General features: G+C 44.0%; 1 protein-coding gene across 1 annotated transcript in view; it reads right to left on the reverse strand.

The window, feature by feature from the left end:
- Positions 1-4039: 4039 nt before the first annotated feature.
- The window catches only part of AMMECR1L (AMMECR1 like), an 85541-nt gene continuing 65201 nt past the window's right edge, over positions 4040-24379 (reverse strand). The window contains exons 5-7 of the mRNA XM_069727680.1: positions 17764-17854; positions 15846-15942; positions 4040-9723 (exon numbers count right to left, since the gene is read on the reverse strand). Coding sequence (XP_069583781.1) covers positions 9612-9723; positions 15846-15942; positions 17764-17854 — 300 coding nt within the window. The 3' untranslated portion in view covers positions 4040-9611. The remainder of the gene's footprint in view (positions 9724-15845; positions 15943-17763; positions 17855-24379) is intronic.

Genomic DNA, 24379 nt, shown 5'->3' on the forward strand with positions numbered 1-24379 from the left:
ACGTGTCAGAGCCACTGACGTGTGAAAGAGGCCTAAGTTTGTGATTTATCCGTGAAAAACACGGATAGAACACGTATATGAAAAATGGATGTCTGAACGAGGCTTAGTTAAGAGTGTCTAGGACATACATGTCAAACTCTGGTCCGTGGGCCAACTCTGGCACGGAAGGTAGTTTTATTTGGCCCACAACACCAGAACCACCACCACAATGTGGCACCATTATTCTGTATGGAGAATTATGTGGGGCCTATTATACTGTATGGAGAACTATATTGGGCCATTATTCTGTATGGAGGACGATGTTGTGCCATTATTCTGAATGGAGAACTATGTGGTGCCCATAATACAGTATGAAGGACTATGCGGGGCCCCATTATTCTGTATATTATTCTGTATAGAGGACTACCTGGGGCTCATTCTCTATGGAGGATTATGTGGGCCAGCGACTTTGTCAGAGTTTGTAATTTTGGCCCTCTCTGTGTGAGTTTGACATCCCTGGCCTAGGAAGATGCAGCCGAGTAAAAATGAGCAGCGGCCTCTAGCAACTTACCAAGCTGTCAAGGTATGTACAGTTCTAACAGGCAATCTGCAGTGGCCTCTAGTTAGCAAATTTATTCTCCAAGGGCTATTATATGTTATATACAAGCAGCACATGTCAATTGTCGATTAATATAACAGACTATGTGGTGCGCATAATACTGTATGGAGGACTATGTGGTGCCCGTAATACTCTGTGGAAGACTCCTTTTTTTTCTGCAGATGTCTGCACCAAACTACACAAATCTTTGGAGATGGAAATTTCGTTCTCCAGCAGGACTTGGCACCTGTCCACACTGCCAAATGCACCAATACCTGGTTTAGAAACAACAGTATCACTGTGCTTGATTGGCCAGCAAACTCACCTGACCTTAACTCCATACAGAATCTATGGGATATTATCAAGAGGAAGATGAGACACCAGACCCAACAATGCAGACGAGCTGAAGGCTGCTATCAAAGCAACCTGGGCTTCCATAACACCTCAGCAGTGCCACACTGATCGCCTCCATGCCACGCCGCATTGATGCAGTAATTGATGCAAAAGTAGCCCCGACCAAGTATTAAGTGCATTTACTGAACATACATTTCAGTAGGCCAACATGTTGGATTTTAAAATCATTTTTCAAGCTGGTGTTATAAAGTATTCTAATTTACTGAGATAATGACTTTGGGGTTTTCATTGGCTGTAAGCCATAATCCTCAACATTAACAGAAATAAACACTTTAAATACATCACTCTGTTTGTAATGACTAATATGGTATATGAGTTTCATTCATTGTATTGAAGAACTGAAATAAATTAACTTTTTGATGTTAGGCCGGGATCACACACAGCGAGATACGGCCGAGTCTCGCAGGTTAATACCAAGCTCTGGCACCGGCACTCCAGAGCGGAGCGTGCGGCCGCACAGCAATACATGGAGCCGCATGCTCCGCTCCAGAGTGCCGGTGCCAGAGCTTGTTCTTAACCTGCAAGACTCGGCCGTATCTCACTGTAGTGCGACTCCGGCCTTATTCTTATTTTGTGAGATGCACCTGTAGAACAATCCCTTCTTGGTAGTGCAGGCTGTGTCTCACAGCTTTTGCTATTGCCTACAAAATTGCATATTGTGGGCTTGAATCATGGTGCGATCAGATTACAAAAAATATTTTTTTATTTAAAACTAGATGGCAGCCCGATTCTAAAGAATCGGGAGTCTAGAATCCATATATACTTGAAATTCGGCAGGAGCTTGAAGAGCAACGTCACTGGGCCCGCCTCCACGCAGTAGAAACTTGCTGTGAGGTAAAAATTCAAAAATCACACCAAAATGGCGGGCGGAGTGTGTCACAGTACGGCACGTTTCTGATTGGTCGCTCGCAGCAGGCGGCAACCAATCAGACACTGGACACTGTTGACGTCACTTATCTCCGGACATTAGCTCCGGACAAAGCCACGGAAGTTGGCACAAATTGCAGGAAGTAGTATTCTAGGCAATTATATATAAGACTAGATGGCAGCCCGATTCTAAAGAATCGGGAGTCTAGAATCCATATATACTTTATTTATTCAAATGTAAGAATAATACAATTAATAAATAATAGTAAGAAAGAACAAAAATAATAGGCAGTATATGGAGAAAACACCAAACAAAAGTTCAAAATTGGTGTGAAAATGTCACTGAACCACTTCACAACTAAATATATATAGTTTTGGTAAATGGTATTATCATTTTTTTGACGAAATTCGGCAGGAGCTTGAAGAGCAACGTCACTGGGCCCGCCTCCACGCAGTAGAAACTTGCTGTGAGGTAAAAATTCAAAAATCACACCAAAATGGCGGGCGGAGTGTGTCACAGTACGGCACGTTTCTGATTGGTCGCTCGCAGCAGGCGGCAACCAATCAGACACTTATCTCCGGACATTAGCTCCGGACAGGAAGTTGGCACAAATTGCAGGAAGTAGTATTCTAGGCAATTATATATTAGATGAGCCTGTCAGCTGATACATGTTGCCCAATCTGTGAGCTGCAGTATCAGGCGCTGGTGGTACGATCTCAGCCAGATATGAAACACTATGGTGCTGTAGACTAGTCAGACAGGTGGGTCTCCGGCGGCTTCTATTCGCCCGCTGCTTGGTATTGACAGGTCTCCGCCTAAACGTACATGTAGGCAAAGTCCTGTCAATCCAGGGCAGTAGGCGAGGTAATGCTGCCAGGGACCCACCTGTATGACTAGTCTGCAGCGCAGCTCGGTCCAGGCAGCTTTTATACTATATTTTTCTGTAAAATGTCACAGCGTTTCAGAGTCAGACATACCTGGCTAAGGTCTTACAGCCAGTGCCAGGTACATGCTGCCTGTGGATCGGACAGCAGGGAACACGTTTACCTTAATTGAATGCAAGTTTGCGCGGAGCAGAGAGATGATGGCCTCTGCCCCATGCAATAATTAGAGTGAGAGGTAATTAGGACAACTTTCTGACCTGCAGAGATAGCAGAACTGACCCTTCAAATCGGGACAGTCCCGCTGTATCCGAGACGCTTGGGAGCCATGTATATTGTACTGAGAAACAAGAAAAAAAAAACTCTCAAGAGAGGTGAAATGGCGAGAAAAGTGGTATTCTGCCATTTTTACTGCATTAATAGTGACATGGCAGGGCATTGCCTGGCTGTGACGGAGTAAGGACACTTACTCACATCCCTACCATTCCAAGATGGAGATTTACCAATCTACTCACTTCCAAGGCAACGGTACAACTACTCCAATGGTGCGAATAAAAGAAGACCTCAACTAATCCACCGGCATCATCCCCGTAGTGATTGAGCAGTTTCTAACCGGTCCAGCCATTGTGCATGCTAACCGCAGTACACCCGAGATGGCCGTGCCTGATAACGTGCTTTTGGCACACGTCCTCCATTATCTAGGGGCCGAGAATAATTGTCCTCCCATTGTGATTATCTACAGATTCAAAGTAATCACCATCATTAGCGGTATTGGCAAACATGGTAAATTTATGATGCATAGAACTTAGCACCAAACTGCACTTATTATGATGATGTTTATAAGGCTGGATTTCCACATATAAGTTCTGATGACATTTTTTGGTGCAGAATCAAGGAATGACTGTCTACAAAAACTCCATCAAAGTCTCATGAAATATTGCACGTAGATTTCATCTTTTGCAATCGATACGGTGAAATGTGCATATATCACATTCAGAATATGCTAAACTGTGGTGGTAGAAATTATCCATCGCATGTGAACCCCACCTTATACAAATCATTGCGTAAGCTGGTCAAAGTGAGCAGGTCTGAAGACATCCAGCCACATTCATAATTGGTCTCTTATCAAGTGGACTCCTAGATTAGATCCTTCTCCCGCCAGTGATGGGACAGGTTATTTCGTACCCTTGAGTGTTTTTTTTCTGGACTACCATAAATTCCACCTGAAGCGTTCGTGATTCTTCTTATCAATGCGGATTAAATAAGCACAAGAATTCTCATTGATGACAACACAACATGTCATTGCCTGATCCAATCAATCAGTTCAATTTATTCTCGGCAGCATGAAAGGAAAAACAATCTTCCATGATTCCTCAGAGGGAAAGAGGGGGATGTGTCTGGCAGGTTACTTCTCAATCTACTGCCAATGAAGCCAGTTGGTGGTGGCTTCTCGGGTAGGACAAAGATGAAGATAGAGCTTGACGTCAAGGAAGTCTGGCATTCCATGTGCAAAATCCATCCTCTCTCCCTGTCTGTGCCACAAAAGTTACTCTCTTCACCTGAGCTTCCTCTCCAGTTTGCCGGTAGGCATTAAAAAAAAAGGCATATAAGATGTCATCCAAGACATAGGATTTGTGGTGTATAAATAAGAATATAATCTGGCTACAAGATCACTGGATGTTTTATTACACTCCGATTGGGGCAAGTAGGAGGTTCCATGTTCCTAAATTAGTTATAAAATAAAAAGCATGTCCTGCTACAACCTAACAGTACGAGAGATTAAGGGGTTATTCCCAAGATATCATGTTATTCCCTATTCATAGAATAGTTGATAACTTTATGATCACTGGGGGTCTGACTGCAGGGACCCCCAGAGAGCCCGAGAACAGGACTCCATAGAGCCCAGTATTGAACAGAGTAGAAGAGTTTGTATGTTCTCCCTGTATTTGCGTGGGTTTCCTCTGGGTTCTCCGGTTTCCTCCCACATTCCAAAGACATACTGATAGGGAATCTAGATTGTGAGCCCTATCGGGGACAGTGATGATAATGTGTGCAAACTGTAAAGTGCTGCGGAATATGTTAGCGCTATATAAAGATTATAGATTTATTATTAAGTGTGCGTGCTCGACTCCATTCATCATTGTCTATGGGACTGACAGATATAACAGAGTGCTGTACTCTACTTTCTCTGCCAGTCCCATAAACAATGAATGGAGCAAAGGTTTAGCATGTGCACACTTCTGCTCCATTCAACATTGGTCTCTACAGAGCCTGGTCCTTGTGACCTCTGATGGCCCAGTGGTCGGACCCCAGAGATCATTGAGTTATCACCCTATTCTATATAGATGGGAGATAATTTAACATCTTGAAATCACCCTGCAAACCTTTTACTGTCACTTTGGCCATTGTTCTAGCTGTCCCTGGTAAAATTGGGTGACTGCCATTACACTGAACACTTCATTTTTTAATCAATCAGTGAAAACTACTGTTTTATTCTTAGTGTGGGGGGCGCTGTCACCTCTCCAAGTCTATTATACTAACTATATGGGTTCTGCATGTAGAACCAAAGCCGTCGGAGATGTTCCTAGAACCTGGTGTTGTGCTGTTCCCCAATACTTAATTGAAATCTGAGTGTTACCGGTTGGGGGCGAGTACATACACACCCCGATAGTGTCCAATCCACGCTACCAGTGGCAAACTGTGTAGGAACATGCCCCTTTGACGTAAGGCATGATAATGCCCTGTTATCAATTTATTAATACATTTCTATGGGGCATAACAAGACAGAGTTATAAGAAAAGATGTTCCAGCAATGTTATTTCATGGGGAACGCAGGTATTTACTAAACCAAATATAGGGATTTTTGTGTACTCACCGTAAAATCCTTTTCTCCGAGCCATTAATTGGGGGACACAGACCGTGGGTGTATGCTGCTGCCACTAGGAGGCTTTTCAGCCTCCTAGTGGCAGCAGCATACACCCACGGTCTGTGTCCCCCAATGAGGCGAAGGAGAAATTAAGAGTGATAAACTCCCTCTTTACTACACCTAAGTAAAGGATAAAGCTGTTTTTTTTTTCCGGAGCCCAAATCAAGTGCATAGCTGTAAAGAAAAAAATACAATTTAACTGCCTGCAGCCTTTAATAGAAGGACCAGCTGGTCCAAGCAACTCCTGGCTGCAGTCCTATGGCCGGGTAAAAGGGTTGGCACAAGGTCTTGATTCCCTAAAGAAAGAGGTGCCAACAACGAGGTTACCCCCATTTAACAGTTATCACCTGGAGATGGGAGATACCTTGTTAGATACCCTTTATTATTAACACATTATGTAGTAAGCTCCCTCCAGTGGGGGCTACAACTTTTACAAATATTAAGCCTATGAAGAGGATTTTGGATTTCTCGACAGTCACATTAAGACCACCACTTAACAGAGGTGGTCTTTTTAAGAGAGAAAAAAAATGTAGTGATGTAGTCAGGAGGTTGTTTAATGCTTAAAAAGTCAGAAGTCAGACCACTGGATGGTAGCCCCTACAGTGGGAGTCTCATAGGCTGTCAACCACCTATGAAAAGCAGCATTAAACCTCAAAGCACATGGCACCGTGTTATCGAGCAAGTCCCAAAGAGCTATTCACGCCTTCATTTACAAAAACGTCACCGGAAGTACTGCCAATGTTACTGGGGTTGGGAGAAGGTGCTGATGACATCAGATCACCAGGTCCACTGGTAGTGCTTACACACAGGATCACATGTGGCCATGGCGGTCTGGGAGAGCGGGATGGCAGCAAAATGCTGGACCGCACACAGCCAGGGAAGTATATTCATTTTTATTTAGATTGCAGTTCGTTTCTGGCTACAGACTAATTTGATTGTTGAGCTTTAGTTAAAATACCGCTGTTTAGTCTTGAAAAAATAAAAAAAAGTCACATTGCACAATTGTCTGGATGTTCTGTTGACGGTCAGGGATGGTGTCCAGGATTATGCAGCAATCTCTTATATTTATATATTATTAAGTGTGACACATTTAATAAAGTGTGTGCACATGAGCCTGGATAAAATTGTAGATATAAACCATTCATTATTAAAGGGAACCTGTCAGGAGCTTTTGGGCTCTTACATAAATTACATCTTAGTGATAGAAAATCCATGTGTGACCAGCAAACTTGTCATTTACTGTCCTATCGAGCAATGTAGCCGATTTGGAGAACCTATAGCTCCATACAATACTTTTTATTAATTATTTTAAGACTAAACAGCAGCATGCATTGAAAAACAAAAAGGTTAAGAACCTTAAGAGGTTGACCACTATGTATAATTATAACTGTTTAATTAATTTAGAATTTTTATTTTACTTGGGAAAAAAAATTATTTTGGCCAAAACTGTTTGCATTTACCGTAATTGGGATTTACTAAAAACTTCACACTGTTTGCCTTCTGTAACCTCTGCGTCGCGCGGTCTACAGAATGAGTTAAGGGAGAATCCAGAGAGCTCACTCTTATGGGAGAGTTTCTAACGCTTTCTCTTCCTTCTTCTATGCTCCTCTGTCTTGATTTATAAAAACAAAGTTCAGATCATTTTTTATGTGGTCAGAAATCAGCTGAGAGGAGCTCAGAAGAAGGAAGACAAGAGTTATAAAGTCAGAATGAGCTCATTGATGGACTCTGTGTTAACACTGCAGCCAACAGTAGTGCAACACAGACGCCCAAAAAAGCAAATAGTGCAAAAATTTAAATTTTAAAAGACACCGAAATGCAAAATGGACTTGCAGCCATGCATTTCAGTAAAAAAAAAAATTTGAAAATTCCATGAATTTGTTCATATTCCTTAAAATCGCATCGAAAAAAACGTCTTGTGCAAGATTGTCCATAAAAGTGTGGGTTCATGAGTGAGGCTACGTGACACTCTCTTGCGCCAATTGTATAAAATAGTCGTGGCTCAGCTCATGCTCAGATGACCTGAAGATAGAAATGTCCTACAGCTCTTCAGTGATCTCCTCTGCAGATCAGCAGAAGATTCATTGGGCAGTGTCATTGGCACTTTGATTCGTTCCTCTTCCCACCGCTCCAAAAACATGTGTGCTCACGGTCTTGCCTGGGAGCGATAGGGAGAGACTCTTCACTCCCCTCTCTCGACTGCAGCTTTGCTGTATCAGTATTTGGAGCCGCTAGAGAACATCCCGTAACCTCACTCGTGAATGTGCATTTCTATGGATTATGTGGTCACGTGAGATCCCCGTGGACACCATTGAAATCACATTTCTTGTACAGGACTTCAGTCCTTGTGTTGGTGGCCATGAGTCACATACATAGGGGTATGACAGCTCGGAAAGGACAAAACATTGTTACCATTAGTAATTAATGGTAGTTTAGCTATACTTGTGTATTTAAGTGACGCACCCCTTTAACGATACATGCACGGTTAATAGGGGGACTGACATCAGAGGGGTTAAACATATTTGGAATTGCATAAAAAAAATGGCGATTCTAAGCAATTCCGGGATAAAAATATTGTAAGCTATGATGCATAGAAAGATGTCCTCGCAAAAGGGGAATTCTACATTTTGGAAAGTAATGTGCAGTACTCCACTATAGCAGTGAGCAAAAAGATATGTAGGACTCTGGTCTGGCATCTACAATGGGACTTGGTGGCAACTGAGTAAAGCAGCATGAACACCCTCAGCAGGGCACCCAAATGCTAGCACAATGGGCTCCTTTTGGGATTACTAAGTCTCAAGGTAAGTAAGTCATGACACCACAGAGGCATAATAATCACAAAAGACACATAGGATGCCACCATTCGAGTGCCAGCCGAGGAAGTTCACCCTTTCCTAGTCCGGCCAACATGAGTACAGCGGTGTTCCCTGTACCAGGGTTCTGTAAATCTTTCTGCTCAACTCTACTCCATTCTTTTTAAAGAAGTTGTCCACTACTTTATCACGGATGACCTATCTTTAGGATAGGTCATCAATGTCTGATCAGTCAGGGTCCGACACCCGGTACCCCGGCTGATCAGCTGCTCTCTGTGTTGGTGACGGTGACCACTGGCTGGAACTGGTCAACTGCGGAGCTGCTCCATCGTCAAATCAATAGAAGGCTGATGTACATTACCCTACCGAGGCCAGTATCAGAAGATGGAGCAGCTCCGCAATTGTGTAGGGATGGCCTCTGCCACGGACACTGAGCACAGCTGATCAGCGAGGGTGCCAGACCCAAGCTTATCAGATATTGATGACCTATCATAAGGAGGATGTTCCTAAGGATGAGTCATCAATGATTATCATAAGGAGGACGTTCCTAAGGATGAGTCATCAATGATTATCATAAGGAGGACGTTCCTAAGGATGAGTCATCAATGATAAAGTTGGGGCAACCTCTTTAATGGCTCTCAATGTGCTACCTAGAGCCCAAGTTTGTTGGTTTGTTAAAATTGCAAAGCGACACAGAGGCCATGCTGCCCCAATCCAGGCAAGTTCTGGAAATAAGGCAGCTGATTTCACAATGTAAGGGGTTGTATTTTATGTTAAAAAAAAAAAGATATTGATATATGCATATGCAAAAAAATCAATATAGAATGTAAAAACCTAAAAAAAAACTTCCTGGGGTGATTGACCCCTAACACTGGAGGGGTTGAAGGAGACCATAACTTCCCATTTAGCTCTCCTTCCCACTCAAGGTCCCAGGAGAGCGCGGGTGTGGGGTAAGGCTGCTTGTGTCTGCCAGTCTCTGGGCACTGCTCTCTCCTCAGGGGAAGATCATAAGATGGTGCAGTAGTATAGGTAACTGGACCAGGAGGAGGGGGCTGAGGAGGAGTCAGATGTCAGGAGATCACAGGCATTGCCGGCGAGCGGGGGGCACTGCTGCAATGTGGGCAGCGCGGTGTCAGGAGTAATGCGTATAATGAGGCAGTGCATGCACAGTGCCATTTTGCTGTGCGTTCTGGCGGGAGGCCATATATTCTGTGTAGCTGATTGTCACCTTCTCACTGCGGTACCTGTAGAAGAAAACACAGTGTTACAATGTGCTAAAGATAAATCCACAGTAAATAAAGAAAATCCAGGATTGTCTACAGTTAAAAAGTTTTTCCAGTTGCAGTTTGTTTTAAAAAACAAACAGTCTGCACTTTATTTACCCTCACCAGGTCCAGCGCTCAATCTCCGCCACTGATCCCGGAGTCTGTTATTGTCTCCAACGCTGACGTCACGTCGACAGAGCTGGAGTCAATAAAGGAGCTATGCGGCTCTGAACGGCTCATGACATCAGCTCGCGAAGTCAGCGCTGAAAACAATGCACAGAGACTGAACACTGGACCTGGGGAGGATAAATAAAGAACAGCTTAAGACTAAGTGCTGGATCTGGGGAGAGTGAGAAGAAAACTCACGGGAGAGTTTTCAGAAACTGTGAAGCTACTTGAGCCTCAAATCGAACTCCTACCCAACTCTACACTGCTAGGGATCCAGAAGATTTCTGGATTTCCTCGGTCAGGATCTCACAAAATCTAGTTTAGGATCTGTTGACATCACATTTATGGCCGCCATTTAACATACAGTATGTACTGGAATTACATACCATTGTATGGCATAGTGCAGTTTACTGATTAATTCCAATAATTAGCAAAATAATGACTTGCATGGGCAGCCTAATATTACCCAACTAGATGGTGGCCCGATTCTAACGCATCGGGTATTCTAGAATATGCATGTCATAGTAACATAGTAACATAGTTAGTAAGGCCGAAAAAAGACATTTGTCCATCCAGTTCAGCCTATATTCCATCATAATAAATCCCCAGATCTACGTCCGTCTACAGAACCTAATTGTATGATACAATATTGTTCTGCTCCAGGAAGACATCCAGGCCTCTCTTGAACCCCTCGACTGAGTTCGCCATCACCACCTCCTCAGGCAAGCAATTCCAGATTCTCACTGCCCTAACAGTAAAGAATCCTCTTCTATGTTGGTGGAAAAACCTTCTCTCCTCCAGACGCAAAGAATGCCCCCTTGTGCCCGTCACCTTCCTTGGTATAAACAGATCCTCAGCGAGATGTCCACGTAGTATATTGCCCAGCCACGTAGTATATTGCCCAGCCACGTAGTATATTGCCCAGCCACGTAGTATATTGCCCAGCCACGTAGTATATTGCCCAGCCACGTAGTATATTGCCCAGCCACGTAGTATATTGCCCAGTCACGTAGTATATTGCCCAGCTACGTAGTATATTGCCCAGTCACGTAGTATATTGCCCAGTCACGTAGTATATTGCCCAGCCACGTAGTATATTGCCCAGCCACGTAGTATATTGCCCAGCCACGTAGTATATAGCAGAGCCACATAGTACGGTATAGTGCCCAGTCACGTAGTAGATTGGCCAGCCACATAGTATATTGCCCAGGCACGTAGTATATTGCCCAGCACAGAGCCACGTAGTATAGAGACTTAAAAAAAATAAAATAAACATATACTCACCTTCCGAAGGCCCGTTCGAAGTCCTGCTATACTCACCATCCGACACCTTTGCCGCTCCTCGCCACGCTCCCGGGACCGCTCCATTGCAAGCGGCAGCTTCCGCTCCCAGGGCTGGTGTGAGCAGGACCTATGATGACGTCGCGGTCACATGACCGTGACTTCACAGCAGGTTCTTGTCGCACACCAGCCCTGGGAGCGGAAGCTGCCGCTTGCAATGGAGCGGTCCCGGGAGCGTGGCGAGGAGCGGATAAGGCGGCGGAGGGTGAGTATAGTGAGTTTTTTGTTTTTTTTATTATTTTTAACATGACCTATTTTTACTATTGATGCTGCATAAGCAGCATCAATACTAAATAGTTGGGGACACACAGGGTTAATAGCAGCGGTAACGGAGTGCGTTACACCGCGGGCCGTTACCGCTGCCATTAACCCTGTGTGAGCGGTGAGTGGAGGGGATTACGGAGCGGGCGCCGGGCAGTGAGTACAGGGGAGCAGGGGAGGGACTAATCGGACTGTGCCCGACGCTGATTGGTCGCGGCAGCCATGACAGGCAGCTGCCGAGACCAATCAGCGAATAACCATGACAGAAGGACAGACAGACGGAAGTGACCCTTAGACAATTATGTATATAGATGGACACATATAGTGATTATCAAAATAGCAATGTCCCTGCAGTTCTGTGAAGTTAGCAAAATAATCGGTTTGCCTCTGAACAAACTATTTTGTTAGGGTACGTTCAGACTAGCGTTGTGCTAGTGTGCGTCGGGTGACGCAGCGGCGACGCACGCGTCATGCGCCCCTATGTTTAACATGGGGGACGCATGCGTTTTTGCTTGTTGCGTTTTGCGACAAATGCGTCTTTTTTGCCGCAAGCGTCGGACCAAGAAAACGCAACAAGTTGCATTTTTCTTGCGTCCGATTTTCGGCAAAAAACGACGCACGCGTCGCAAAATGCAGCGTTTTTGCGTGCGTTTTGCCGCGTTTTTCGGTGAGTTGTGCGTCGCGTCGCCGACACAGCGGCGCACAACGCTAGTCTGAACGTAGCCTTAGATGTTCTGTGATATCTACTTTTTGTTCTTAACTAAGGTACATCAATTGTTTTAATGTTCATTTGCTTATTAAATGCAAAGTCAGGCAAGTTTCTAAATAGTCTTCATATAAAAAGTTCTACATTTTACTGCTGAAGGGTCTTTAAGTCCTTTATGTAGAAAAGTGTTCTACAAAAATGTTACAAATCCATGGGAGCTCCTGACACTCTCTCTGCTTTCCCCCTCCCTTTTCTCACGGTTAGGCTGCCGTCACACTAGCAGTATTTGGTCAGTATTTTACATCAGTATTTGTAAGCCAAAACCAGGAGTGGAACAAATAGAGGAAAAGTATAATAGAAACATATGCACCACTTCTGTATTTATCACCCACTCCTGGTTTTGGCTTACAAATACTGATGTAAAATACTGACCAAATACTGCTAGTGTGACGGCAGCCTTAGAGGTAGCAGGAAGGAATGGAAATAAGTGCAGTTCCGGGGCTCTGTGTGGTGCTGATACATGAAAGCAAGTGAAGACCACAGCAGCCTGGAAACGTATGTGCTCTATGTGTGCAACTCCTTAAATAGCAGCTCGCTAAGTGCTCATGAGAAATATGCCAGAAATGTACAAGAAGTGAAGAAAAGGTAAGAGCAACAATCTAAGACTAGCCTCACCTCCCATTTTATTATTATTCCACAATTAAACTCTTTCCCCATGCTTACATGTGCCCTCTCAGTTGTTGTTTGTCTTTCTCTATCCCCAAACCCAAACAGCAGTATCGCCATTGCCTCTCCCAGGAATCGCGTGACATTATTTTTCTATCAAACAAGTGTCTGTCTTGGTCTGAGCGCCCTAATCAGCCGTACTTTTCCTTCCTTGCATTTTACACCCTTGTGGGCGAGTGGCTTGATGCAGCACGGATCCAGCAGACTATCAACCATCCTGCAGGACCTGTGGTGACATCAGTATCACGTGACGTTCCACGTGACCGGCTAACCTCTGAAACCAGAAGCGGGGATGGCGAATGATACACGGTGAGCACCACAGGCTCTGCAAACGTGGTTATGCCAGCAGCATAACTACGGCAGGTTAGTGTACTTTGTTTTTAGCCTCCTCCACTTGATCACCGGGTATCACACCAGGAGCGCCCCTCCTCCTACTTTGTTTGCACTGAGGAGAGGCTTCTGTTAGGCCACTCTGCCATAAAGGCACGACTGGTGGAGGGCTGCAGTGATAGTTGACTTTGTGGAACTTTCTCCCTTTTCCCTTCTCCCTCTCTGGAGCTCAGCCACAGTGATCTTGGGGCTCAGTTTGGCTGGACGGCCAGGTCTAGAAAGACTTCTGGTGGTCCCAAACTTCTTCCATTTAAGGATTGTGGAGGTCACTGTGCTCTTAGGAATCTTGAGTACTGCAGAAATTCTATTGTAACCTTAGCCAGATCTGTGCCTTGCCACAATTCTGTCTCTGAGCTCCTTGGCCAGTTCCTTTGACCTCATGATTCTCATTTGGTCTGACATGCACTGTGAGCTGTGAGGTCTTAGGCCTGTCCCACATGTCCAGATAATTCCGGTACCGAAAAAAAATCGGGACCGGAGTTATCCGTGTCCGTATGTCCGTGAGCTCACATAGGCCATCCGTGTGGCACACGACTGGGTACCACACGGAGCGTGCAGGAGACAGCGCTAGAGATAAGCCCTGTCCCCTGCATCTGGTGCTGAAGCTGCCATTCATATCTTCTCTCCAGCAGCGTTCGTTGGAAAGAAGATATGAAAAATCCTTTTTTTTTTTTTTTTTTCGTGTTTTAAATAAAGATCCCTGTCCTCACCCCCCTCCCACCCCCTGTGCGCCCGCCCGCTGGTAATAAAATACTCACCTAGCTCCCTCGCAGCGTCCTGTCCTCGCCGCAGCTTCTCCTGTATGAGCGGTCACGTGGTGCCGCCCATTAGTCATGAATATGCGGCTCCACCCCTATGGGAGGTGGAGCCGCATATTCATGACTGTAATTGGCGGCACCATGTGACCGCTCATACAGGAGAAGCTGCGGCGAGGACAGGACGCTGCGAGGGAGCTAGGTGAGTATTTTATTACCAGCGGGCGGGCGCACAGGGGGTGGGAGGGGGTGAGGACAGGGATCTTTATTTAAAACACGAAAAAACAAAAAAAAAAGGATTTTTCATATCTTCTTTACAGCGAACGCTGCTGGAGAGAAGATATGAATGGCGGCTTCAGCACCACGTGGGGGGGACAGCGCTTACTGTAACGCTGTCTCCTGCACGGCACACGGACTGCACACGGACAGCGTCTGTGTGCGGTACGTGTTTTACACGGACCCATTGACTTTAATGGGTCCGTGTAATCCGTGTGCTCCCACGAACACTGACATGTCTCCGTATTTTGCACACGGACACACGGTCCGTGAAAACACGCTGACGTGCAGAGACACATTGATTTCAATGTGTCTACGTGAGTCAGTGTCTCCGGTACATGAGGAAACTGTCACCTCACGTACCGGAGCCACTGACGTGTGAAACCGGCCTTATATAGACAGGTGTGTGCCTTTCCAAATGAAGTCCTATCAGTTTAATTAAGCACAGCTGGACTCCAATGAAGGAGTAGAACCATCTCAATGAGGATCACAAGGAAATAGACAGCATGTGACTTAAATATGAGTGTCTGAGCAAATGGTCTGAATACTAGAGACTATGTGATATTTTAGTTTTTCTTTTTCACTAAATTTGCAAAAACTACTACATTTCTGTTTTTTTTTCAGTCAAGATGGGATGCAGAGTGCACATTAATGTGAAAAAATGAGCTTTTTTGAATTTAACAAATGGCTGCAATGAAACAAAGAGTGAAAAATTTAAAAGGGGTCTGAATACTTTCCGTACCCACTGTACATCCTGAGGAAGCTAGAGCTGCTGCTCTCACTTCCTCCGGATGTATTTGATACGTCCAAAGGTGGGGAGAGTGAAGCAGCCGCTGATTGGCAGAAGGGATCGCGTGACAATGTCACTTGATTGCTGGTAGAACCAATGCCAACACTGCTGGAATGGCGTAGGCACTGGAGGAGAGATAAGTGTTATTATTTTACAATGGGGAAACATAGGGGTTGAAAAGAGGTTGTTCAAGAATTGGACAACCACTTTAAAGCCTTACTTTTATAACAAAACAAAATCCTATCTGCTCTTCCTCTTTCTGCTTCTATTCAGTGCTGGTGATATATCTCCCAATCCTGGAAAATTGTTTTTCTGTCTCCCGAACTTTCCCTGGAACACCAAACATTGCCGTTTAGCACCGGACACTAACTGTTCGGTAAGAACTCCTAACTTTTAAGTTTGGATTCGCTCACCTCTACCTTCTATGCCTTGGCTTCATCTGTTACGGCAGATTATCTAGGCCCTATAAAACATTCAACGATTGACTTGTCCCTCTGAAATAGTCAAGCTTTAATCACTTTTATCTGATATTTATGCGGCCTGTAGCTTCCAGACTATAGTAATGTTGGGTGGTAAGGAACATATACATCATACTCATGGACGAGGGGCATGGAGTAGACACCTATCAGACACCTTTGAAGACGAGGTTGTGGAAAGGAGACCAGGGCAAGAGTATGGCACCACTCACCTTGTGAGTTTGATGCTTTTCCTAAATTCATTAGTAATGGGAGCTTTGAAGCCGCCTTTCCTGAGCAGAGAGTCTATTGTCTGAATCTGATCCCAATCTGAAAAGAGATACAAATACAGAAATATCGGTAGAAGCAATCTACAAGCTACTTATGAAGTTAGTATCTGATTATTAGAAATGTATGTTTTATGATGCAGGTATAAGGGATACTCGGTTTTCATATGACTGTTTAGGGGTCTTCAGAAATACAGATATTAATATGACCTAGTAAATGAACATAGATTAAAGGACGTGTCAGCACAGAGTGACCGTATAAGCTAGGCACGTCACCACCATAAGAATCGCACCTCAAGTCTTCTAATCACTGCCTCCCCTCTGCAGACACTGGAGTGTAATAAGATATGCTAATTATGGTGCTTGGTGCCCTCTCCATGTAGCCAAGAGGCTCAGCGCACAACTCCGCCCATTTGTTTTGCATGTCTCCGCCTCTCTCACTGGTGATTGACAGCACTGACATTCCTGGATCAAGCACTATGTGATGAGAAAGCTCAGTAAAACCAGCATCCTCTCTGCAGATAGTGCTCGCACCAAGCAAGCCAGTGGTGTCAATCACCAGTGAAAGAAAAGCAATGCACGGGGGAGGAAGACGGTGCACGGAGCCTCATGGCCTCGCGGAGGCTTCACCGCAGACGCCAATTAGCTTAATTTTATTACACACCAGCTTCTGAAAAATGGAGGAAGTGATATATGTCAAATTTGTTCTGTCAGTTTGTGACCACAGACTCCCTTTATTTGAATGTCCACCATTGGTGACAATTTGAAAAAAGCCTAACCCCTTCACCCCCATGTGATTTTCTATTTTTTCCTTCCCTTCTTGCAAGAGCCATAACTTTTTTATTTTTCCATTCAAATAGCCATATGAAGGCTTCTTTTTTTGAGGGATGAGTTGTACTTTTGTAATGCACCATTCATTTTTACCACATATTGTAGTGGAAGACAGGCCACCCCGTTTTATTTGAGCAGGCTGTCAGTCAGTGCCAGTGACGCGGTTACAGCCGCCACTCACTATGCACTGAGCCAAGCCAGCTCACCTCTATGACTGACAGAAGAGGAGGAAGAAACTGAACTGGTCATGTTAGGAAAGGGTTAAAGAGAACCTGCCCTGTGTAAAAATGCTATTAACTTGCAGATATAGAGTTAATCTGCAGGTAAATAGCATTAAATTCTGACTGGCCACCTTATTGAAAGGGCGGGTGCTATTAACTTGTATTCCCTCGAGAGTCGCCAGCTTTCAGTCATAGGGGCGTACACAAAGCGATGACTGACACTGGCGCTCACTATACTGCGAGTGGTGACTGTAATCACTCCCTGGCACGTCTTTCACAATGGTGTAAATCAAAGTGTTGGGAAATGACTACAGCTCGCTCACAGAATAGCGAGCGCTGACTGTAACCACTCTGTGCATACCCCTATGACTGAAAGCCGGCGGTTCCTAGGAACATATAAGTTAATTTCCTTCCCAGTATCCGTGCTTTCAGTAAGGTGGCCAGTCGGCATTTTAATGCTATTTACCTGCAGATTAACCTTATTTCTGTATGTAAAGTGTTTTTTTTTTTGCACAAGACAGGTCCCCTTTAATAAAGCCCAATTGCAAAAATGATTTTTAAACCAAAATGCATGCATTTAAGTATACAAATATATACATATATAAATAAATGTCTTGAAAAGGGTGTCAACAAGTTATGTTAAGCAGGGTGTAAAGGAGTATTGGAGCCTCGTATTGAAATGATAGGTGGTGGGGTTCTACCATTCTAATGGTAGCATCCCGGTCCATAACTAGAACAGCGGAGTCCAGTCTCCCTCGCTGACCTCACATAATATATGGCAATACTTTAGATATACAGGTGAAATAACGTACCTTGTTCCTTGGCTACTTCTGGTAGGTAGGTGGCTGTGCGTTTTACCCCCTTTTCATTTAGGAACTCAATTCGGATGCCATGGAGTCCAACCTAAAATAGAAATGACATGAGCAGTTAATCTTCTTTTTAGATTGCAAACAAGAATTGCTTCTATAAAAGCATTAAGGCATTTAGTTATATGTTATGGCTGTACTTCCCTAAAAAGCATGTCCTTTTATATAACCTGATAATCTCCCAGCCATACCAATGAATCAGATGATAATATATAGGTGATATCCTGAGGTTGAGAGGTCATCATACTTGTAGACAAGGTACATAAACTGCAAATCTCCCAATCAGCATACTTCTCCGCATCCTAGGCATTCTACATAATAGCACTACATCTTAAAGCAGCGAGAGAGGATTTCACTACTCAGCAAACAGACTTCAACAAATTCATCTTAGAAAAAGAAATTGCCCCTTAAGCTTCATTACAGATGGCATCTGCTTGAGCTCCAGGAACTGCATCTACGGTTAAGGAATTTGGCCCAGTTTTCTGTACATCTCTTTTTGAGTTCGGACACAAGATCTTGATTTGGTTCAAATCAGGACTTCAGATGGAAAAATAACAAAAATAATTGTATTACTCCTTTTGGATTATTTGGATCTGTACTGTCGCCAGATTATCCAATCATCACAATTTTTATGGGATTTATATTAGTGATCGACTCCAATCAGCTTAGAATATACAGAATAGATCTTAAAGATGATCTTTCACCAAACTGTTCATGTTGAACTGGACACAAAATGGGATAGGCCATGCAGAGAGGAATAAACTTTACTTTGAAGTTTTGCCTCTCTGTTGTGGAGATATTATCAAAGTATTTGACACTTCAGCAGTTAACCGTTTTAAATCCAAATGGGCATTACCAGAAAGATTTCACTGGGGGTGTGTACTTCTTCCTCTTTCAGAGGCTGACCAATCATAAGCAGGCAGCAGCAGTACATTGAGGCAAGAAGAACACTCCCCCCGCAATAGCATTGACCAATAGTCTGCTCTCCTCTCTGCAGAGTGATGACTTGTGCTGCAGCACAGCAGAGCTGAGTGTGACCAACTGACAGCTTTCAGTTCTCATCTATGGAAGTCTCCTTATTAACTCTTCTGGTAGCTCTCCTCTCATAGTGCTGCCATCTCTGCCAATCAGAAGCAGGGATCCACAAACATAGAGAAAAAACATGTCCCCACTATAGCTTAGAACAGGCTCTGTGTGGAATGATGACACAGCATTCAGTGTGGGGGTGCAGTAAGGCAGAGTTGGCATCAGTACACATGGTTTGGCAAGGCTAATGTGTATTTGAAAATAAAGCTCATTTGAATTTGAGAGGAGAGTTAATGGAACTTCCCCATGACTATCCCTCCCTCAACACTGACTGCAGAGATAAGAGCTGTGAGTTAATCACACTCAGTTCTGCTGTGCATAAGCCATCAGTCGGCAGTGAGGAAAGCAGACTGTTTGTCAGTGCTATTGTGTTCTCCTGACCTTCGTATGTTGTTGCCTGCTTATGATTGGTCAGCGATAGAAAGAGGTAAATTATAGGGCCCTAGTGAAATCTCTCTGGTAATGCCCACTTGACTTAAAAAAAAAAAATAAAAAATAAAAAATCACTGTTTAGGTGCCAGATCCTTTGATTGCTGATGTATACACAATTGAAAGCCAACAAAATTTTTTTTTAATCTGTTCTGTTTCATCTATTATATCGGGTGTCCAGTTTAGCATGAAAAAATAGGTGAAAGTTAACTTAGTGGATTGTCTCATGAAAATATTGCTCAAAACTCAACAGAGCATGTTAAAAGACATGCATTTGTAATAAACTGGCCTTTTGAAAAAGTAATCATACCCCATGAACTTTTCCACATTTTTTCACATTACACCCACGGAAAGAGGTTGTCCACTATTTTATCATTGATGACCTCTCCTTAGGTAGGTCATCAATGTCTGATTGGTCGGGGTCCCGAAACCAAGCACCTCCGCTTATTAGCTGTTCTCAGTGTTGGTCGCCGGCCAGAAATGCTCAATTGTGGAGCTGCTTGGTCTTCTGATAGTGGGCACGGCTGGGTACTGCTGTGTATGTGTCTACCAGCTTTGCACATCTAGAGGTTGAAATTTTTGCCCATTCTTCTTTGCAAACTAGCTCTACCGCAGAGTGATTGGTTGTAGGCATCTGTGATCAACAATTTTCAAGTCTTGACACAGATTCTCAGTGGTATTTAGTCTGGACTTTGACTGAATCATTCACACACATGAATATGCCTTGTTTTAAACCATTCCATTGTAGCTCTCTCAGTATGTTTAGGGTCATTGTCCTGCTGGAAGGTGAACCTACGCCCCATTCTCAAGTTTTTTGCAGCCTCTAACAGGTTTTTCTCCAGGATTGCCTTGTATTTAGCTCCATTCATGTTCCCATCAACTCTGAGCAGCTTCCCTGTCACTGTTGAAGAAAAGCACCCCCACAGCATAATACTGCTACCACCATGTTTGACAGTGGGGATGGTCTTTCCAGGGTGATGTGCTGTTTTGTTTTTTTTTGCCACATATAGTGTTCTGCTTTTATCCCAAAAAAGTTCTACTTTGGTCTCATCTAACCAAGGCACCTTCTTCCACATGCTAGCTGTGTTCCCTACATGGCTTTTCGGAAACTGCAAATCGGACTTCTTATGGCTTGCTTTCAAAAATTACTTTATTCTTGCCCCTCTTTTCTAAAGGTCAGATTTATGATGTATAGGACTAAATTATCCTGTGGACAGATTCTCCCACCTGAGCTGTGGATCTCTGCAGCTCTTCCAGAGTGACCATGGGCCTCTTGACTGCTTATCTAATAAGTGTTCTCCTTGCTTGGGATGCCAGTTTAGGTGGACGGCCATGTCTTGGATGGTTTGCTGTTGTGCCATATGCCTTCCATTTTTGGATGATTGATTGAACAGTGCTCCGTTAGATGTTCAGAGCTTGGGCTATTTATTTATTTTTATAACCTAGCCCAGCTTTACTCTTCTCCACAACTTTATCCCTGACCTGCTGGTGTGTTCCTTGGTTTTTCATGATGCTGTTTGATCTGTAATGTTCTTAAATAAACCACTAAGGACTTTACAGAACAGCTGTAGATATACTGGGAATAAATTACATACAGATGGACGCAATTTATTAATTATGTGGCTTCTGGAGCCATTGTTCACTCAGGATTTTATTTAGGGGTATCAGACTAAAGGGGACTGAATATAAATGCACTTTACAAGTTTCAGATATATATTTTAACTATTAGAAAACCATGTATAATTTCCTTTACACTTCATAAATACATGCTATTTTGTGTTGGTAGATCACATAAAATCCAATTAAAAACACATTTGTGGGTGCAACGAGAAAAAAATGTGGAAAAGTTCAAGGGGTGTAAACAGTTTTTTAAGGCACTTTACATCAATAAAATTGATATGCAGTGATGTAATACATTACATTTTCATCTGCAATAGTGTCTCTTGCCATTTATCCTATGGTGGGAGTATAGGTCTACCGGTGATGTCCCTGCTCATGCTGCACAATGATCTAAGGCCAATACGATGTGGTAATGAGAGAACAAATACAGCATGTAATAAGTTGGGACTAGAGAAGGAGACAGATGTGGACAGATAGATATGAGGAAGATGACTATAGATATACAGGTGCTTCTCACAAAATTAGATCATCATCAAAAGTAAATTTATTTCAGTTCTTCAATATATTATATAGATTCATTAGAACCAGAATGATTTATTTCAAGTGTTTATTTCTGTTAATGTTGATGATTATGGCTTACAGCCAATGAAAACCCAAAAGTCATTATCTCAGTAAATTAGAATAATTAACAAAACACCTGCAAAGGCTTCCTAAGCGTTTAAAAAGGTTCCTTAGGCCGGTTTCACACGTCAGTGTCTCCGCTACGTGTGGTGACAGTTTTCTCATGCAGCGGAGACACTGCACATGTACACCCATTCAAATGAATGGGTCTAAGCACATGTCAGCGTGTTTTCACGGACAGTGTGTCCGTGTGCAAAACACGCTGACATATCCGTTTTTGAGCAACAGCACGGATCACACGGACCCATACAAGTCAATGTGTTTGTGTAAACACGTACTGCACACGGATGCCGTCCGTGTGCGTTTTAAAAGTCATAGGGTTAAAATTGAAACAAATTGTTTCAATACAGTACACAGACAGCACACAGATGGTACACACGGATAGCACACGGATGCCACAAGGATGTGCCAAACGGACATTTTTTACGGTACTTGAATATCCGGATGTGTGAAACCGGCCTTAGTCTGTTTCATTAGGCTCCACAATCATGGGGAAGACTGTTGACTTGGCCGAAGTCCAGAAGGCAGTCATTGACACACTCCAGAAGGAGGGCAAGCCACAAAAGGTCATTGCTAAAGAGGCTGGCTGTTCACAGAGTGCTGTATCGAAGCATATTAATGGAAAGTTGAGTGGAAGGAAAAAGTGTGTTAGAAAAAGGTGCACAAGAAACCGGGATAACCACAGCCTTGAAAGGATTTTAATAAAAGGCCATTCAAAACTTTGGTGGAGATTCACAAGGAGTGGACTTCTGCTGGTGTCATTGCTTCAAGAGCCACCACACACAGAGGTATCTAGGACATGGGCTACAAGTGTCGCATTCCTTGTGTCAAGCCACTCATGACCAATAGACAACACCAGAAGTGTCTTACCTGGGCCAAGGAGAAAAGAACTGGACTGTTGCTCAGTGGTCCAAGGTGTTGTTTTCAAATTAAAGTAAAAATCGTAGTTACTTACCGATAACGGTATTTCTCTGATCCCATGACGGCACCACGGAGAGAGACGGATCCGCCCTCAGGGACAGAAAACCTACAGGTGAAAAAGATTTACAGAGCATTATACAGAACTTTCAGCTGCAACTCAAATGATTATGCAAACAAAAATGATTGGACTTAAACTTAAAAAGAGGCACCGCGTGGCTAATTATTAATAACTAAACTTATTCAAGTGTGCAAACCTATGTGTAAAGGGAGGGAATGTACAGGTGCCGTCATGGGATCAGAGAAATACAGTTATCGGTAAGTAACTACAATTTTCTCTTTCCCCCATGACGGCACCACGGAGAGAATTACATAGACTGTATATTAGGGGCCACTGCTTCCAGAACCCTTTTTCCGAAGGTGAAGTCTGAAGAAGAGGTCACGTCTAAGCGGTAGTGCTTAAAGAATGTAGAGGGAGAAGACCAAGTGGCAGCTCTAAATATCTGCTGTATTGAAGCGCCAGCTCTCTCCGCCCATGATGATGCCACCGCTCTCGTTGAATGGGCTATTATCCCCTCTGGGATGGCTGTTCCACAGGAAGAGTAGGACCCCTCTGGGATGGCCGTTCCACAGGAAGAGTAGGATAGGGTGATGGTGTCTCTTATCCATCTCGACAGTGTGGCTTTTGATGCTTTTTGTCCTTTTCGTGGACCCTGGAAGCAGACAAACAGAGCCCTATCCTTTCTACACTCCCTAGTAGCTATTAGGTATTGAACCAGGCATCTCCTTAAATCTAAGGTTTGTAACACTTCTTCCCCTTAACTTTTGGGATTGGGGTAGAAGGAGGGTAGTGAGATTTACTGGGTTCTATGGAACTGTGATGCAACTTTCGGGAGGTTAGCTGGGTCGGTTCTAAGAATGACCCTATCATCCAGAATTTGCGTGAAGGGCGGGTACGCTGATAAGGCTTGCATATCACTAACACGACGAGCTGAAGTTAATGCTACCAAAAGGGAGGTCTTAAGGGATAAGATTTTTAAGGACACCTCAGATAGGGGTTCAAAGGGAGTTTTGGTTAGTGCATTGAGGACTAAGTTTAGATCCCAGGGAGGAGTAGTGTGGAGGGAGATAGGCCTGGATCTACTTGAGGCTCTAATGAATCTCGCTATCCAACGATTTTTGGCTAAGTCATAGTTGTACAATGCCCCCAAGGCCGCCACTTGGACTTTGTACGGAATTCAGCACAATTTAGTTTTAGTTTTAAGGTACCGTCACACATAACGATATCGTTGCTTTTTGTGACGTAGCAACGATATCGTTAAGGAAATCGTTATGTGTGACAGCGACCAATGATCAGGCCCCTGCTGGGAGATCGTTGGTCGCTGAGGAAAGTCCAGAACTTTATTTCGTCTCTGGACTTCCGGCTGACATCGCTGGATCGGCGTGTGTGACACCGATCCAGCGATGTCTTCACTGGTAACCAGGGTAAACATCGGGTTACTAAGCGCAGGGCCGCGCTTAGTAACCCGATGTTTACCCTGGTTACCAGCGTAAACGTTAAAAAAACAAACACTACATACTTACCTTCAGCTGTCTGTCCCCGGTGCTCTGCTTCTCTGCACTCCTCCTGCATCCTGTGTCAGCGCCAGCCAGCCGGAATGCACAGTGGTGACGTCACCGCTCTGCTTTCCGGCTGACCGGCGCTGACAGTGCAGAGGAAAGCAGAGCGCCGGAGGACAGACAGCTGAAGGTAAGTATGTAGTGTTTGTTTTTTTAACGTTTACGCTGGTAACCATGGTAAACATCGGGTTACTAAGCGCAGCCCTGC

Source organism: Ranitomeya imitator, chromosome 5 (genome assembly GCF_032444005.1).
Source record: "Ranitomeya imitator isolate aRanImi1 chromosome 5, aRanImi1.pri, whole genome shotgun sequence".
Taxonomy (NCBI): domain Eukaryota; kingdom Metazoa; phylum Chordata; class Amphibia; order Anura; family Dendrobatidae; genus Ranitomeya; species Ranitomeya imitator.